At 43.7% G+C, this 12,462-nt stretch overlaps 1 protein-coding gene and 1 long non-coding RNA gene across 6 annotated transcripts in view; both read left to right on the forward strand.

The window, feature by feature from the left end:
* RPS6KA1 (ribosomal protein S6 kinase A1) overlaps nucleotides 1-2,038 on the forward strand; it is an 87,846-nt gene extending 85,808 nt beyond the window's left edge. For all 4 annotated transcript variants that reach the window (XM_035121090.3, XM_035121092.3, XM_088672361.1 and 1 more), the window contains one exon: nucleotides 925-2,038. In XM_035121090.3, coding sequence (XP_034976981.3) covers nucleotides 925-1,047 — 123 coding nt within the window. In that variant the 3' untranslated portion in view covers nucleotides 1,048-2,038. The remainder of the gene's footprint in view (nucleotides 1-924) is intronic.
* A 2,464-nt stretch (nucleotides 2,039-4,502) lies between these two features.
* Nucleotides 4,503-11,168, forward strand: LOC148685369 (uncharacterized). 2 transcript variants are annotated; one of them, XR_015950620.1, is made up of 3 exons: nucleotides 4,503-6,462; nucleotides 9,768-9,838; nucleotides 10,987-11,168. It is a non-coding gene; the product is annotated as an uncharacterized LOC148685369 (long non-coding RNA). The 2 variants fall into 2 exon arrangements; XR_015950619.1 differs by lacking the exon at nucleotides 4,503-6,462 and having other exon boundaries at nucleotides 7,947-9,838.
* The last annotated feature ends 1,294 nt before the right edge of the window (nucleotides 11,169-12,462 follow it).

Here is a 12,462-nt window from a genome sequence, read left to right on the forward strand (position 1 = left end):
CAAAAAGCTGCTAGACATGAAAAAGCATTGAAAATATGCTACATTAAAAGCAGCATCATAAATAGGAATGGCAACAGTCACTATTATCTCTATTGAGCAGCTCTCAATTCTCTCCAAATCCTCCAGGAAATAAGACAAGGAGGAAGTCAGTCCACATTGTTATGGCAACTGCGAGCAGGTCCTGCTAGTAGATACACTAAGGGATGGGACACTGGGCAGTGACTCCCTGGCAGATTTCAAAATTTGGGGGAGAAGGAATGCAAATTCACATGGGAGACGATGTTCCCTGAGGCATTCCAGACCCAGATCATTTAAGTGAAGGTTAGCCAATGTGATGCCCTTCACATGATGTTGGACCACAACTCCCATCAGCCCCAAGCAACATAGCCAGTGGCCAAAACTGATGAAAGTTGTAATGACATTGGGAGAGCCATAGGTCCACTGTCCCTGCTTTATAAGTCAAATCCCAGCACCTAGAACTGGGGGTGGAAACACACTGGGTACAGTACAAGGGGAATACATTGTAATTGGCATAGCCAGTCTCTCTTGGCAGAAGCAGACAGCTAAGCAGAGCAAGGATTCATGCATATTGGTGGTAGGTTGCACCTCCAAGGAGCTCATTCACAAAAACAGGCACTGTGGACTACTCTTGCAGAAACAACAACAGCAACCCCTTTGCATGAGGCTGTTTCACACATTGCATGGGCTTGCTTCAAATGTATGTTTAACATGGAGACTGCAGCCAATTCCAGCTGCCAAGGAAGTCTACCTGGTACGATGCATGTGTCTGCAAGCATATCGGGCGCATTCATACTTTACTGAAGTAGCACTGGCTTGGCTTTGTTTCAGGCTCTTGGTCAGGTATCAGGAAGGGTTTATGTGTGTGTGTAACTTGAGCAAACACCTGTGGCTCTTCTCTCCTAGGGCGCTATGGCTGCCACGTACTCCGCACTGAATAACTCAAAGCCAGGACCCCAGCTGAAACCCATCGAGTTTTCCTTCTTGGCTCAGAGGCGGGTCAAGAAGCTCCCGTCAACCACACTGTGACATGGGAATGTTGGGCGCTCTCTCTCTCTCTCTCTCTCTCTCACACACACACACACACACACAGCCCGTGCTGCTTCCTGACTCTGCACAAGCTGCTCTGGACATCCAGAGGAGCCGAAAAATATCACCCACCCTAGAAGTCCACTTTGAAGCACTTCCTCAAATGCAAATCAGGGCCAAGTGCCTTCAGGAAGACTAGCTCTTGCTATTCCTGTGGATTTCTTTTTTGTTGTTGTTTTAAGTGTACAGAGAGACTATTTGTAAAGGGATCTATATAGGTGAATGACAGAATTTGAACTTGCAGCAGTCCGTGGTGTGATGCTAGTGACACAGGCAATCTCCTCCACTTGCACAAAAAAAAAAGGCGCCTTGGGCAAGTTGATAGCCCTGCAACTCAAACCTGGTACAGCTGGAACAGCATTTGCTCCTCCCCTCTCACCAAGGTCACTCTAATGGGGTGGCTTGTTTGTTCTTAGAATCCCCTCTGTTTGTGCAGACTCTCTCCCTCTCTTTTACATAATCTATGAGTTATTGTGTGCATGAGCTTCTTGAATTTCATGCTTCCTATCCTCCAGGCCACGTGGCTGCTATCCAAGAAGATTTCAAACTGTCCTCTCTTCTTCTGTTCCCCCCCCTCCCCATTTGGACATCACAATGTCATGAACACCCTCCCACTTGCAGGGTTCCGGGATTACTCCTTTTTCTATATCCTTGAATCCAGTTGACTCCTAGACCTCTGCCGGATTATATCTAGCTTTTGAACGTGCAATGGGCTTGTAAGAAAACTTTTCCCACTGTGAAAATTCCATTATTTTTTAGGTGGGGGGGTTGTCTTTGGTTTTTAAAAACTCTCTATCAAATAGCACAATCCAGAGCCTCATGATGCAAAGCGCAAAAAATCAGCTTCTTTTTTTATTATTTAACTGATTCTGTGGCTGGTAACTCAGGGTTTCTGTCCGAATTTTCAAATAAAACATACCATGCAGTTGAAGTTTTTTTACTGGTTGACTTCATACTCCCCTGTCCATCCTTGTTGTGCTGTAGGGTTTCTTCTACATTGCACATAGTGTGAAGACGAACTAGTTAATTCCTTATTGGTAATGTTCTTGTAATCACAGTTTTTTGTTCCTGTGCATGGTTTGCATACTCTGGATCCTAATGTGTTAGAGAATGCCTGAAAAGGTAGTGTGTTCATGTTGATGTGCCTACCTAGAATTTCTTGGAGAATGTTTCAAAGATCTCTTGCAGTATGGTCTAAACTAAACATGGAGCAGGTTGCCATGGGTGGCTGTTCCATTCACTTTCATTAAAAGGGCTGGAAAGGAGAGCTTGAACCCTCCCATACCTTGCCTCCCTGTGCTTGGTTGTGCTTTTCCCAGCCTGGGTTCACTTCTCACATCAGAGTTCCACAATATAGGTGAAGACCCTCTCCCATGTTCCAAATACTCATGCCTCCAAAACCAATAGAAACATGGAGCCCCTATCCCCACATCTTTAAGAGGAAGGAGGTTCATATCCATGATCCTGGATGCAAACCATTTAGAGCAGGAATGGGGAACCTCAGTCCCAGAGGCCAAAAACGGTCCTCCCTTTCCAGATCTCTGGACTCTTCCCCAAGCTGTAGCCCAGGCATCCCCAAACTGCGGCCCTCCAGATGTTTTGGCCTACAACTGCCATGATCCCTAGCTAAGAGGACCTGTGGTCAGGGATGATGGGAATTGTAGTCCAAAACATCTGGAGGGACGAAGCTTGGGGATGCCTGCTGTAGCCCCTCACTGGGCCTGCTCTTCACACTCCTCAGTTGCTTTTGCCTAACTGGAATGTGTCCTTGAACTCTGCCTGGACAGAGATGGTGTGTGTGTGTGTGTGTGTGTCTATTTGACTCCTGCATAGCTGGAATATAGCCGCCTATACACTGGTAAGAATCTCATCTATTTTCCCCAGCCACCATTGCCTCTGGCCACACTGACAACTGTCATGTGGTCCCTGGGCTGGAAAAGGTTCCTTATCTTGACTTGAAGCTTTCAAGGGAAGCACCAGCACCTTGAACAAACTGGTACCCAGCAGAGCTTTTTGGTCAAATAAGAATTGAATGCTTCCACTTGTTGCTTTCTCTTCACCTCTGGGGCTAATATATAACATGCCGCTGCTGCTCCTTGCATCTTTTCTTGGCAGCTCTTCCTCGTAAATACCGGTAACAGTATTAGGAGGACCCCACTCTTGTCCCTGATTAACTCCCCATAGAACAGACTGGTGAGCTCATCTAAATAATAAAACAATGCCGTGTCTAGGAGCTTCCAGACTCGAGTTTGTACTTTGAAGATGGCCTGTGCAGAACTCGATCTGAGATCACCCTACTAAATCAGCTTCATGTACTGGAGAGTGTTAACATCCTTCCCCCCGACCCTACCCCAAGTTTCCTGTATTTTTACCAGCTGTCAGAGCAGAAATTCAACAGATGGAGCTTTAACTGGGATGCAGCAAGGAAACAACACCTGCTCAAATTTTGCCTGTGTCAGTCATTTAAAAGCGTAGGAGTCCCTGCCAGCAACAACTGAGCAGCAGATGGAGGACCTTTCATGTCAGTCCATGAGTTCAGTATCTCAACCTGCATTTGATAATTGTATAGATCCTTTAACCACATTACCAGTCTACCCTGGAACAACTGTGGATGGAGAAGCAGACTTCAGTGACATCAAACTCAAGCAGGGCTGGTATTAGGAAATGGGTGAGGATTCGTTAATTAGTCAGAAGACTTTAAAAGATGTCTGAATATTTTTGGTAGGGGTAGAGAGGTTTTATTATGATTTTTAGTTCTGAACACCCTGTAACTAAAAGAAACCTCTAACCCTGAGGTCCTAACTGAGGTCATATAATAAAAATGTACTGTATGTATGCTGTTATATGCCACTGTGGCAGCTAGCACTGCTTCATTATAGATGCTGAGTATTAGGCAGTGTACACACAATGCACATGACTTGCCCCAAATAATCCTGGAAACTGTAGCTCTCTGAGGGGTAAACTAAAGTTCCCAGGATTCCTTGTATACATACTTCCTTAGAAAAGAAGTCAAATAGAGGTGCAATTACTAATACATACCTGCCAAGTTGCTGTCAGAGAAATAAGGGACGGGGCCAGAAATAGCAGACCGGAAGTAGCGCTGCCGCCATTTTGGAACTGGGCGGAGCATGCTCAGAAGTGACTTTTGATGCTGCTTTGCTCAGTTCCAAAATGGCCGTCACGCCAGAAGTCGCACTGCAGCCATTTTGGAGCTGGGCAGAGTAGCATCAAAAGTCGCTTCTGAGCATGCTCCGCCCAGTTCCAAAATGGCCGCCGAGGAAAAACAAAAATTCCGTTTTTTCAGCTAGGAACAGCTGGAAAAAACGGGGATTTCCCGGGGAAAACAGGAGATTTGGCAGCTATGTACTAATATATGATCTAGAGATGTGAACATTATGACAGACAAATATTTGATATATGAATTACATGTATTTTTGTATTATATCTCTAGTGCTAGAATTTTGTGTAATTAATTTTAAAAACAAAGTAGAAAATAAGCAGGGGTGTGTGGAAGAGTATAATTAAGTTCCCCTCTGAGGGAATGGCTGGTTGGAATCTTGAACAGCAGCGCTCTCGTTTGGAGAAGGATACACTGCAATCTTTTACCACCAGTTCCACTCGTACAAAGTGCAGTGTCGGAATACTGTACCTTGTTTCATACCCAGCCCCAAGCCCTAATTCCTCCTATTGTTATCTAGGCCAGTGCTAGCAGTCAGACTACATTTTGTGTACAGTGGCTCTGAAGTAATAGCAGTTGCCAGTCCAGAGAAATTATCCCCATGTTCAGAATGGTTCCGGCCTAGATTTGACTAAATGGAGGTCAGGGTAAGGAGGAGAAAATGGCAAAAATCTCATTTTTGTGTGTGACTTGTTTTCCCACAGTAGTATCAAAGAACTAACATAATTGGCACATCAGAGTTTCTAAAATATCAGAGAACACCAATCATTAGAATGCATGTCACCATTTAGGCACTAGTTTATCCTCCTGTCTTACTGGTACACACACATTTACCCTCTGTATATATCATAGCCAAAATTAGTTTTTCTTGCTCTTTTTGAGGGGTAGAGGTGCCAAACCACATTTAACTCTTGCCAGTTGAAGATGTCACACAGTAGTAGGCTCTACAGCACGGGTAGAGAGCCTATGGCCTCTCTGCCTGGTCCTCAGAACTCTTCCTTCACTTGCTCCGCATCACACCCTTGCTTTTGCTTGGTTGAAATGTATTCTTGAATACTAATGCCTCCTGCTTGTCTGGATGGAGCTTTAAGAGGAATGTGCAAGTGTATGTAGAAACTAGCCTACTGGACAAAGGCAAAGTTTAACTTCATTGCTCTATCAGCTGTTGCTTCTGGCCCTGCCAGAATGTGGCCCCTAGTCTATGGTTACCAAACATCCCTGTTTCCCGGTGACAGTCCCCAAATTTACAAATTTGTCCCCAGACAAAATCCGTCCCCGGAATGTCCCTGGATTTCATTTAATGTCCCCGGATTTATATTTTAAGTGTTGTAGATTTATTAGTATGGAATGAATGTTGCGCAATTGGTTTAACGGCACAAGACACATCATATGGGGCCTTCCGGTGAGGCAAAATGGCGGGCACCACGGCAGCGAGCAGTTCCTGAAGCCAGCCAGAGCCAACTGTGCTACCAGGCTGGCTCCGGGCTGCTGCCACTGCCGAGGGGGGAACCAGGGACGCCCGGTGCGTCAACTGGGGGAACTTTTGACACCCCCCCACGACCCAAATAGAGCCGGGAGCAAGAGTGCCCGGCCACCCAGCTGACTGCCCAGTGGCGCTCTGGGGCGAGTAAAAACCCCGGAGCCGATGCAGGGAGGAGGAGAGGAGAAGGAGAAGAGCGAAAGAGGAAGGAGAAAAAGAGGGGAGCCCCGACCTTGCTGCGCTGCTGCTGCTGCCACTGCTGAAAAGGAGAGGTAGGAGAGCACCGGGAGGGCAAGGACACATGGCCAAGCCCAAGCCCTAAGCCGAGTCTACTCCACGGTGGCTAGCGCTCCAAGAGAGCAGGCTGGGGCCCAGAGGAAGGCTGCACAACAGAGGAGACCACAGAAGAGAAGATATTACTTCTTAATGTGTTTTTTTAAAAAAAAAAAGTAAATAACTCCCCCCCCCTTACCCTAGTAGGTAATCCAGAAGGAAATGTGGCCCTCAGGCTACAAAGGCTTCCACACCACTGTTCTACAGCAAGAGGAGTTGTGCTGATGAATGTGGGGCTTTCAGACATGGATGGAAGATGCACCAGGCCAGGCACCCCAAGTTGGAATAGTAGAAAAAGTAGAAGAGGCTATGCTACTTGGATTACAGTGCTATTTCGAACATAGCATAATCCACATAAATCCAGGTATTTGTCCTGATCCACAACATTTGAGTAAACAGAGCACCAGAGGAAACTGCTGGTACCCATAATTCTGGCGCATTTGTTTATTATGCCTTGGGATCTGGGTGCTTTGGGTGGAGGTGGGAGAAGCTATTTTAATAGTTCCTCAAAAGGAACTGCATATCTGTGGCTCTGTTCTCTGGGTGAAGCTCTTGTGATTGGCCTGAGCAAACGCCAAACTTCCAGCAAGGAAAGTAGTTGGTCTGCAGTTCTAATCTCTAGTTGTCAGGTACGTTTGGACATCATCTAGGTCTGATCTGGCTGTCTGCATTCCTGCGAAGCTAGTAGTTGTGCATCAGCATGGTGCATGAGAACAAAAGTTCCAGATTGTACCCTGCAGGTCATTGGTAACAAAACTAACCCAGAATGGGAATTTCTCCCATTATTTTACCATGGACTTCTGCAGTGTGTGTGGATAGATAGATATAGTTGATAGATATGAGAATGTTCCCTCTCCCAAGTGCTTGAAGTGCAGGTGAGGAATCATTCTCTGTGTTTGGGGATGTCTCCCTTTGCTGCAGTTTTAGAAGGGGGCATGATTTGACCCCTTTTTCTATGTGAAGGACCTCCATGGCCCCTCTACCTGGATCTTTCCATCATGTGTTTCTTTAGCAGTATGCATCAGTACTGTTTGTTTATTCAGGCTGTCTCTTTAGATCAACCCATGTTCAGTGCTTGAATTAGAAGAGGGCTAGAAGGGGCTTAACCACCGTACCTTTCAGGATGTTCCCCTAAGTAACTGTTTTTAGAAAGCAATGCAAGGAGCAGGGCTTGGCTAACATTGGGCTGCAGCTTGTAGGTTTCACCTCCCTGCACACGTCTCATCCTTTGAGCATTGCAAACAAATAAACATACAAACATTTTATAAAAACCTAAAGAAAACGGAGTCTGGTGCCCTCATTGCCACATATAAGCATATACTGGAAACAGTTTCATTTTAGTGGACAAAGCATTGCTTGTTTTAGTAGACCTGCTGTCTTCAGTTTGCTGTGTATTAAATCATTTGCTTATTTTAAATTGTTTAAAATAGCCTTTTAATTTTAAAAGGTTTTAAATTTTAATGCCACATTGGATAAAACTCTTGAAAGCTAGCAATCTCTGTACTGTGATTGCTTCTCAATCTTTCTACAAGGGAGAAATGATTATCTTTTGGTCTGACAAAACATAATTCACCTCAATGGGGATTACTTATGAGTAAAATGGCTAGCTTTTTGTTGCAAATTATACCAAATCTCTTATGTAAATAGCACTCCATGTTATGCAAATATTTAGATTAGTCTTCCTTCTACCCAAAGCCCAGGACAATTAGAAGAATGAAGGAGCTGCATGGTGTAATTAATTGATTCATAACCGATCAAAATTTGACTTGATTTTTATTTTATTTTTTTACTTGGAATTTGCCAATCTGATTGTCATTGGTGAAAAAAAATCACCTTCAACTGACTAACCAGAGATGTTTTACAAATAAAAAATAAAAAATGCCCCTCTACCATCTCTCTAATTCCTTTAATGTGATGTAAGAGTGACACAAGCTGGACAATATGTTTTTTTCCTAACTTGATGGATTTATGAGCATGCCTGGTGCAGAATGTGGTGGCCAGACTGCTGATAGGATGCACAGCTTTCAACATAGAATCATAGAATTGTAGAGTTGGAAGGGAGTGAAACCATTGTTAAAATATCTCGCTGCACATTTATTACTAAGCCAAGTTCAGGGTCCTTGTATGAATCTACAACTTTATGCAATTTCGGTCCAGGGTGTATTATGGACCACCTAAACCTTTATATCCCAGCTCATTCACTGAGATAACCTGCAGGAGTGTTGTTAGTTGTTTCCCCAGTTGGCGAGGCTCACATGACAGCAACAAGAAACTGAGTCATTAGTACAATCAGCCCAATCCTGTTGAACACTCTGCTAATAGAAATTCAGTAGGCACCTTCTGTTTTAACCTTCAGACGTCTGCTGAAAGCTTTTCTGTGCCACCAAGCTTATTAAGAAATTCAGAAAATATTTTTCTGTAATAGTTACCGGTGTATGATCTCCGATTTTACATGGTATTTACTGTACATAGGGACGCGGGTGGCGCTGTGGGTTAAACCACAGAGCCTAGGGCTTGCCGATCAGAAGGTCGGCGGTTTAAATCCCCGCAACAGGGTGAGCTCCCGTTCCTCGGTCCGTGTTCCTGCCAACCTAGCAGTTCAGAAGCACGTCAAAGTGCAAGTAGATAAAATAGGCACCACTCCAGCGGGAAGGTAAACGGCGTTTCCGTGCGCTGCTCTGGTTCGCCAGAAGCGGCTTAGTCATGCTGGCCACATGACCCGGAAGCTGTACGCCAGCTCCCTCGGCCAGTAAAGCGAGATGAGCGCCGCAACTCCAGAGTCGTCCGCGACTGAACCTAATGGTCAGGGTTCCCTTTACCACTTTACCTTTACTGTACATACATGTGATTGTTGAAAACTGCTTTGATCTTTTAATTAATAGTGGTATACAAATATTTTTATAAATAAGGCAAGAGACAAAAGATGGACTCTTGGGATAGGAAAATTAAACGCCACTCACTCGCAGGACTTACATAGCAGGGTAGTTAGGGAGACAAATGAGAAAAGGATTGCAAGCCAAGGGCAATATAAGCTAATATGGAATAAATACTATCTTAGTTGCAAATAAAACATGGTGAGAATTTCGCCTTGTGCTTTAGATGTGCCAGGGGAAGTTCTCTGCATTATTCACACACAGCATATGGATTTATTCCAACAACACCCACAAATGTTGAAATAGGCTTTGGGAACAACATGAGTACCCTTGCCTAGGTGACTCTTGCCAGTTTGCCTTTGACTTCATTACATTGTGAATCAACTCATCTTAGGATTTTCAGTTGTTATAAGACTATGGACTAAGAGGGATGCTGCAGTCCTGGATTTCCATTTCTTTCTCAATCAGGACACCTGCTCCCTTTCTCTGCCCTATCAATCCAGTTGCTGGTCTGTCTCAATTATGTCAATTAGAGGTTCAGTGCTGCCTTACTGAATTGAGCTGGCTTTTCCTCCCTTGATAGAATTGGAATCCAAACTGCGGATGGGAATCACTCAGGCTGCTTTTTTATTGTTTGCTGATTAGAAAATTAGTTTCCATGGACCCAATGGAAAACAGTGTTGCTGAAACATAACGAACTGGTTTTCCCCACTCCCAATATATTTGAAGTTTCACTGAGGTTTTCAAGACCCAGACACACTAGTATCTAATGCAACTATTAATTCATCTGTTGCAGTAATGCTGCTTGCCTCCTGCCCAGTCTTTTTCCATATTGGTGCTTAGATGGACAGCAAGACAATGTTTTCAGTGAGTATTATCATGTGTATTATTATTTTTTAATCTATTCACCTGTGAGCCTGCTGCCTTCCCATCCCACCCCACCTCATCAACCAACGCAACATATTCACTGATATTCTAACTATTGAGCCTCACTGCTAGGCTATGAAACAGCCATTGATTGTCATAAAGTCTACCAGCAAAGTAAATGACAAATTGCAGAATGCAAATAATGTGCGGACAGAATTTGAAAAAAGGGGGAAGGTTTAAGTGTGGGTTTTAATATTTACATTGGTGATGAAGGGGCTGGTCATGCAACCCCACAGAGAATTCTGTATTGTGGGTGGGGAAATAGGAGCAAATAGCAATAGAGTCCAGCATCCTATTCTCACAGTGGCTCACCAGGTGCCTTCTCTGGGAAGCCCAAAGCAGGATGTGAGTGCAACAGAACTCTCCCCATCTGTGATTCCCAGCAACTGGCATTCAGAGACACGCTGCCTCTGTGTTAGAGACAGAACATAGCCAGCATTCATGGCTCACTGAGAAAACAGTATTCATGGGGCTTTGGGCTAAAAGGCAGTATATAAACAAGCCATGCCATACACTACTTCTAAAATTACCAATATATCTTTTTAATTAGTTGTGTTGGGGTGATCTACATTGTTTTAGTGTGTTCACACTTCTTATTTTGAGGTCCTCCAAGTTTAGCATGGAAGAGGGTAGATCTGCCAGAGTATCTCCTATTCCCTGTCCTAGAGGGAATGTGAAGTAAAAGGATAAAAGGTTTTTGTCCCTGCAATAAAACACACAGCCATCAGTTTGTTTCCTATTCTGTGAAAGGCTGCCTCAATGCCACATCAGGCCCACCACGCTGGGTCAGCTCCTTTGAACACAGGACAATAATAAGAGCCCTGCTGGATCAGACCAGTGGCCCATCTAGTCCAGCATCCTGTTTTCACAGTAGCCAACCAGAATTCCATAATTTAACTGTGTGCTATGTGAAGAAGTCCTTTCTTTTGTCTGTCCTTGATTTTGGTATAAAATCATCTCTCTCCCATCTTTCCACCTCTAACCCTCCAGTTTCAAGCTTCTCAATTTTCTCTCTTCCCTTGCTTTCAATACTTGGGTACATAACTGACTTCTTAAATGTTATTTATTTCTATTAAAACTGTTTATAGCTTGCCCTTCATCTGCCTGGGTATCTGAGCTGTCTACTTTTCTGGCTTCCATTCTCCTGCTTCAACCAACACGGCAAGTGCTCTCTCAACACAGAATCCTGAGACTAGACAGCTACTACGCTTCTGACCTGATGGCTGACAATTTTCTGGTTTCAAATTAAAGAGAGAACGAAATTAGCAAATTAATTGTTTGCTGTATTTTTGCTAGGTGTTGTGTCAGCTGCCTTAAGCTTGGCAGCCAATTGAAAGCTCAACTGGAGCCATCCTGCATAGGAGGTGGAGCTCTGCATTGGGCCTTGCTATCCACAGAGTGTCAATCACATTAATTTTAAATTACTTCTGTACAGCCTGGTGTCAAAATGATTAAAGCATGAAGAGGAAAGCAGAGAGGAAGAGACACTTACCTTGCAATTACAACAAGGACACATCTTCTCCCGCCCCCTGCCCTTTCATCAGTCTCCAAACTTGTCGAAACCTTAAAATATTTGTCCTCTACATGCATACCCAAGATATTGGAAAATTGAGAGTGATTTTTTTTAATAAAAAATGTAGCTACATTTGTGAGGCATTAACTTCTAAGATACATTAAGTAATACACTGAATTATTAAATAATGAGTAATATTCCTTATAGCATGGATTATCATAGTCTATGTGGCGCCCTCCACATTTAACAATGCAAGGTGAGTACAAAGAAAGTAGAGAATCTTTCTTACATCTTATGAGATCTTAAAAAAGGAAGAGGAGGAAATTGTAAACATGTGAAGAGAGAAGTCACTTAAATATGATTTGTCCTGTTTTCAGACACAAGCCTTCCCCCTACCCTGAACCCCATTTCCCAGAATTAAGGCCGCTTCAAGTATCTGAAGGAGAAACTCCACATCTCCATCCTATATGTGCCTTTACTTGCTCTCAGCAGCTGTACTAAGTCACTGTCAGGTCCATGTTTTGAGAGTCCAGGGTTAAAAGGTCTAGTAACTGGACTAGAGGTGTACAAGATTCATTTTCTGTTGCTTTCAGAATTAATATAACAATTTTGAGAATATGGAAAGGGACTGTTTGAAAATGAGAAAAGGGTACAGAATTTAAAAATTGCATCCATTATACCATGCTAATAGCAAATTCATTCTCCCTTGATCCTTACATAGCCAAAACAGCACCATCCATGTACAAAGGGGAGATATTCGCAGGCTTGGGGGAACTTCAAGGTTTGCAAAAATACAAAAAGAAACAAAAAAACAACAACCCATCTAGAACTGTGTGGGCTGAATATGCTTAGTGGGCACTGAATGCTAATTGACTTTCGGGGGTAGGAGAAAACCAGGGAGAATGGCATGGAGAATCCTGGCAGAAGCAAGGAACGCTGACCACAGGGCAAAATTTGTACTACTAAAGTTGTCTGGTTTTAAGTAGAGAGGGGAGAGGTGATAACTTAGTACCAGAACATGTGTTTTCTATGTGTAAAAGCTCTGCTTTAA

This window comes from Zootoca vivipara, chromosome 6 (assembly GCF_965207765.1).
Source record: "Zootoca vivipara chromosome 6, rZooViv2.hap1.1, whole genome shotgun sequence".
In the NCBI taxonomy this organism is placed as follows: Eukaryota; Metazoa; Chordata; class Lepidosauria; order Squamata; family Lacertidae; genus Zootoca; species Zootoca vivipara.